The sequence below is a fragment of the Petromyzon marinus genome, chromosome 59, assembly GCF_048934315.1.
Source record: "Petromyzon marinus isolate PM22_M1 ecotype Great Lakes invasive population chromosome 59, UKy_Petmar_22M1.pri1.0, whole genome shotgun sequence".
Lineage (NCBI taxonomy): Eukaryota > Metazoa > Chordata > Hyperoartia > Petromyzontiformes > Petromyzontidae > Petromyzon > Petromyzon marinus.
The window spans coordinates 18,341,810-18,347,809 of NC_133725.1; the positions used below are offsets into that span (position 1 = coordinate 18,341,810).

Sequence of the window (6,000 nt, forward strand, 5' to 3'; positions counted from 1 at the left end):
TCTCTATGGGTCTATGTATGGGTCTCTGTGAGTCCCTATTGTTCTATGTAAGTCTATGGGTCTCTATGGGTCTCTGTATGGGTTTCTGTGAGTCCCTATGGTTCTATGTGAGTCTCTGAATCTCTGTCGGTCTCTATGCATCTATGTATGGGTCTCTAGGAGTCCCTATGTTTCTATATGTCTCTGAATCTCTATGGGTCTCTCTGTGTAACACGCGTGTAACATGCGTGTAACACGCGTGTAACATGCGTGTAAAATGCGTGTAACAAGCGTGTCTCTCTTTGTCGCTGTCTTGAAATGGTTGTGCAGATCCTGGGCATGCCTCCAAAAGAAATGGTGGAGAGATCTCGCAACAAAGAGCACTTCTTTGGTGAGTAGAAGGGTGGTGTGGTGGTGGTGTGGTGGTGGTGCTGTGTTGGTGGTGGTTCAGTGGTGGTGGTGTCGTGGTGTGGTGTGTTGTTGATGTGGTGGTGGCGATGGTGGTGGTGTGGTGGTGGGGGGGGCCTGGGGGGAGCGGTAGGGAGGAGGTGGTGGTTGGGGTTTGGGCCCACTCAATTACGACCTGGGTTGGGGTTGATAAGCAACCCAAGTATGGATAGGTGGGTCGATAGGTTGGTGGGTGGGTAGGTGGGTGGGTGAGTTGGTGGATAGGTCGGGTGGTAGGTGGGTTGAGTGGATAGGTAGTTAGGTGAGTAAGTGGGTGGGTGGGAGTCGGTGTGGGTGGGTGAGTTGATATGTTGTTGACGTGGTGGTTAGTGACACTGTGCGTGTGTCTGTCTCTCTCTCCCTGTCTCTCTCTTTATCTCTTTATGTGTCTCTCTCTGTGTCTCTGTCTCTCTCTGCCTCTCTCTCTATCTCTCTGTCTCTCTCTGTCTCTCTCCCTGTCTCTCTATCCATCTCTCTCTATCTCTCTATCTCTGTCTATCTGTGTCTCTCTCTGTCTCTCTCGCTCTCCTGCAGACCGATTCGGCCATCCTCTCTGCCCGGCCACGAAGCGTCACCCGGGAAGCATTCCCCTGCATTTCGTGCTGTGGGGATGTGGAGCTCAGCTCGTGAACTTTATCAGAAACTGCCTACAGTAAGAACAAAGACAAAGATCCCCCATGTAGCCTCTAGCAGGCTGTAGGGGCAAGTGCTGTTAGTAGTAGCGAGTAGCAGCACCTACACACAGACAAAATCCCCCGTGTAGCCTCTAGCAGACTGTAGGGGCAAGTGCTGTTAGTAGTAGCGAGTAGCAGCATCTATGAAGGCCGGTGCTGTGGCACACACAGAGGGGGTGGGTGGCCAGCACCACGCCCGGCCGCCTTTGTCTCAGGGTTGGAGATGTTTACACACCGCACCAGGTACTCTTTTGAGGCTGAGTCGACCGAGGGGAGGACCAGGACCGGTTGTTCAGATAATCGCAGTCACTGGTGTTGGCTGTGAGCGGGAATCGAACACGTACACACACGTACACACACTCACACGCCACTAAGTGGCAGTGATGTCACCACGACGCTTGTGCCAGGCCATGTGCACCTTGAGGCCACGTGAAGTGTCGAACGCCCGCCCGCTGGCAGGAGGTCACGGGGCAGACCCAGGTGCCACAGGTCGACTGACTGAGATGACTGGCTGATGCACCACCTGTGCCCCCTACTGTGCCAACCTGCTGTGCTTTAGCCACCCGGCGCTCCGCTCGTTGTTGTGAGCGTCGCTCCTCCGCCCTCTGTTGTTGTTGGAGGGCGACTGCCTCCAACTGCCCAGTAGCGTCCTTCACGAGCCTCCTGCACAGAGGCCGATCTTGACACCGCTGGTACCAGTCATCAGCAAGTCCACTCAGCTCCACGTCCTCCTGTACCACGTCACTCCATCTCTTCTCTAGCCCGTGCCGTGCCCGTTTAGCCCCCTCAATCCGGCTGAACAAAAGCTGTTTCAGCATGCGGTGGCTGGGCATGCGGGCTACATGACCCAGCCATCGCAGCCTTGCCCGCCGGAGGAGCTCACCGATGGGACCTTGCCCAGATCTTTCAAGGATTTGTGAGCTCCTCACACAATCCAGTCTGGTTAAACCCAAGATGGATCGTAGGCAGGCCAGCCTAAATGTTTCTAACCGGCAAAGATGTTCAATTAGGGGGGTCCACGTTTCGCAAGCGTAGAGAAGGGAGGGAATGACGGTGGCCGAGAAGACCTGAAGCTTAGTGCGGAGCGAGAGACCAGGTAGCTTCCACACAGCGTTACGCGACCAATTAAAAGATATTGCCGCTCGACTGATTCGGAGTGAGACCTCTGCTGTTAAACTGGAGCCGGTCATAAGCACACTGCCCAGGTATGGGAAACTCTCCACTCGCTCCACAACTGCCCCATCACCGATTGGGAGTTGTGGGGGTGGAGTGTCCGATGGTACAATACCCAGGCAGGTGCTTAGTTTGGGTGGGGCTGATGGTAAGGCCCCACCTCTTAGTGGTACGCTCCAGTCTCAGCAGCAGCGTCTCCAACTCCTCCTCTGAATGAGCAGCTATTACCCAATCATCAGCATACATAACGTGGTTGAGCAATACGGAGCCATCCCTTGACCGCACCCGGGCATCGATCAGCCTCCCATTATATCTGTACCATATAGAGATTCCCCCGGTACAGCTATTGAAGGCTTCACGAACTATGTGGTCAAAATAGATGTTAAATAATGTGGGAGCCAGAGGACATCCCTGTCGCACCCCAAGGTGTACAGGTAATGGCTCTGACTCCCGGCCACGTAGTTTTACCCGGGCCCGCTCACCATCATGAAGGTCCTTAATGATCGTGAGCAGAGCGTCAGGTACTCCAAAAGCACGAAGAACAACCCAGAGCCCAGGCCTACTGATGGTATCATAGGCCTTGACCAGGTCAATAAAGCAGAGATGTAGGTCTTGTTGGAATTCCCTACACCTCTGCTGTAGCAGACGGACAGAAAATATGGCATCTGTGCAGGACCGCCCTTTCCTGAAACCACATTGGGGCTCCGCAAGCCTCTCCTCAGCGTGCCTGGCAAGGCGATGCTGAATAATCCTTGCCAGGACCTTTCCCGGCACACTGAGGAGTGAGATGCCCCTGTAGTTGTTACAGTCTGTGCGGTCCCCCTTCTTAAAAAGGGGGACTACCAGGGCATCCTTCCAATCCTGCGGAACCCGTCCAGTGGTCCAGACTGTTGTTATGATGTCATATAGGGCAGTCTGTGCACAAACGCCACCCTCCCTCAGCATTTCGCATGGGAGATCATCTCTGCCCGCTGCCTTTCCTGGTCTCAGACTCCGGATCGCCTTCAGTACTTCCTCAACAGATGGCACCTCAGCCAGCCACTCACAGGGGGTGACTTCTTCCAATATTTGAGGCACCGCAGCCTCAGCAGGGTCATCCTCACTTTGTGCCACGATGTTTTCCTGGCTGAGGGATTTTCCCTCCCCCAGGACCTCACAGAAATGCCCAGCAAATCTGCAAACCTATTCCTGGGGGTTGGAGATTAGATCACCGTTTTTTCCCCTAATGATGGTAATAGGTGTGGCGCTGCAGGTTACTTTTTTGATGGAGTTAAATAGAGATTTGTGATCACGGGCCACGGAGACAGACTCCATCTCCTCAGCAACCCGCGACCACCACCCATCCTTGCAGCGCCTCACGGCTCTCCGAACCTCCGAGCGAAGGCTGCGGTAAGCCTCCTCATTCTCTGACGTGGGATTCTGTAGCCGATGACAGTGGGCCTGTCGTTTTTTCTCAACCATCCTGAACACCTTCTCTGTCAGCCAGGGTCTCTGGGGAGGTCTGGACCGCGTACCCAAAGCAGCCATTGCAGCTGCATGAGTCACAGTCCTAAACCTCGCCCATTTCCCCTCGACATCAGGAGGAGTCGGGGACGATGCCAATCCCAGCCGCAAGCGATGATTAAATTCTCGCTTGCAACTTTCATCAGATAACTGAGACCAGGCCACTTTAGTTTGGCATGGGGTCCTGGGTGTACACCCACCACCGGAGTGGAAGAATGGCAGGCGCATCTTACATATGACTAGTCAATGGTCAGAGGGCAGATCAGCTCCACGGTAGATCCTGGTGTCAAGGACATGGGCTCGCATCCGCTGGTCCGTAACTATGTAGTCCAGCAGATGTTCTTGCTTGGACCCGGCATGCATCCATGATGTTGTGTGGATGCGCCGATGCCAGAACAGCGTGTTGGTAATTACAAGCCCATGGGCTGCACAAAAATCTAGCAGCCTCCTACCGTTGTTATTGAGCTGATCTGGCCCATGCCCTTCAATCACTCCAGACCAGGTGCCAGCATCATGACCAACTCGGCCATTGAAGTCACCCAACATGATGACTCTATCCCGAGGGGCCACTTTAGCCAGCACCTGTGACAGGAGGTCATAGAAGGCATCTGACTCATTGGCTTTGCCTGCATCCTTTCACGGATGTTCATCTTCGGTGGGGGCATAAGTAACCACGACCACCATTCCTCGCCTCCGGTTGATGGGAAGGCGAGCCCAAAGTAGCCTGGGGCTTACAGCTTCCCACACCTCACCGCCACGCTCCCACGCCCCCTTCGTTCTTTTGTTCAACAGAAGAGCCACATCCTGTTGTTTGGCAGTCTGCTGCCCCGAGTAGAGGACTGTCCACCCATCATGGTGGCAGGAGCCAGAACCGGTCCACCGGACCTCCTGAATGCCACAGAGATCCAGGCGGTACCGGTCCAGCTCCCGACAGAGGAGTGGCAGCCTCTCCTCCGCAGTGAGCGTTCGAACATTCCACGTTGCCACCCGTAGTGGTTTTTCGTTGTTTCTGGAGGAGCCCCGAGGGTAGATATTCAATCTCCTGGCTCCGCCAATTGGGGTTTGGCCAGGAGACGTCATAGACGCCTGGCCCCCCGGGGCCTCCGGCACAAGCTTATTAGCTATATACTTAATTCGCGGTTTAGTGGTAATTAATTGAAGGTGGAGGGGTTACCAGCCCCTCGCACCCGTCCAGAGCTCCCGTTTAGACCCTGTGGTGGACACAGATGCCATGAGGGGAGGAGCCAATCGAAATTGGACCTCCCCCCACAGCACTGTCCACGGCAGAGTTGCCCGTCCGGCACCACGAGGAGGTAGGGGGTTGTTTTGCCGGACGGACCTACACACACGTACACACACACGTACAGATACACACGTACACACACACGTACACACACACACGTACACACACACGTACAGACACACACGTACACACACACACGTACACACACACACACGTACAGACACACACGTACACACACACACGTACACACACACACGTACAGACACACACGTACAGACACGATCAGATCGGAACGTGACGTACGTCTAGCGAACGTCATATCCTCACCCCGCCTCACCCCCCTTCTTGTCCTTCCCCCCCCCCTCCGTGCCCCCCCTAACCCCCTCCGTGCCCCCCCTCACCCCCCTCCGTGCCCCCCCTCACCCTAGCTGGGATCCGGAACTCCGCATGACACCGGAGCAGGCGCTGGCTCACGGCTGGCTCCAGAGCGACGACACCGCCAGCCCCAGCGACGACCTCCCCACCACCAGCCGGGCCCTCCCCACCACCAGCCGGGCCCTCCCCACCACCAGCCATGCCCTCCCCACCACCAGCCGGGCCCTCCCCACCACCAGCCGGGCTCTCCCCACCACCAGCCGGGCCCTCCCCAGAGCTGTGAAGCCACGGTGAGGCTCTCTGTGTGTGTATGGGTCTCTGTGGGTCTCTATGAGTCTCTATGAGTCTCTGTGTGTATGGGTCTCTGTGTGTATGGGTCTCTGTGTGTCTCTGTATGTGTATGGGTCTCTAAAAGTATGGGTCTCTGTGAGTATGGGTCTCTGTGAGTTTCTGTGGGTCTCTATGAGTATGGGTCTCTGTGAGTCTCTGTGGGTCTCTATGAGTATGGGTCTCCATGAGTATGGGTCTCTGTGAGTCTCTGTGGGTCTCTATGAGTATGGGTCTCTGTGTGTATGGGTCTCTGCTGGTCTCTATGAGTATGAGTCT

The 6,000-nt window shown here is 55.5% G+C and overlaps 1 protein-coding gene across 1 annotated transcript in view; it reads left to right on the forward strand.

Moving 5' to 3' along the window:
* The window catches only part of LOC142905815 (dual specificity tyrosine-phosphorylation-regulated kinase 4-like), a 94,045-nt gene extending 88,357 nt beyond the window's left edge, over positions 1 to 5,688 (forward strand). Inside the window, exons 5-7 of the mRNA XM_076052954.1 lie at positions 310 to 370; positions 961 to 1,078; positions 5,448 to 5,688. Of these exons, the coding sequence (XP_075909069.1) occupies positions 310 to 370; positions 961 to 1,078; positions 5,448 to 5,688 (420 nt within the window). The remainder of the gene's footprint in view (positions 1 to 309; positions 371 to 960; positions 1,079 to 5,447) is intronic.
* The last annotated feature ends 312 nt before the right edge of the window (positions 5,689 to 6,000 follow it).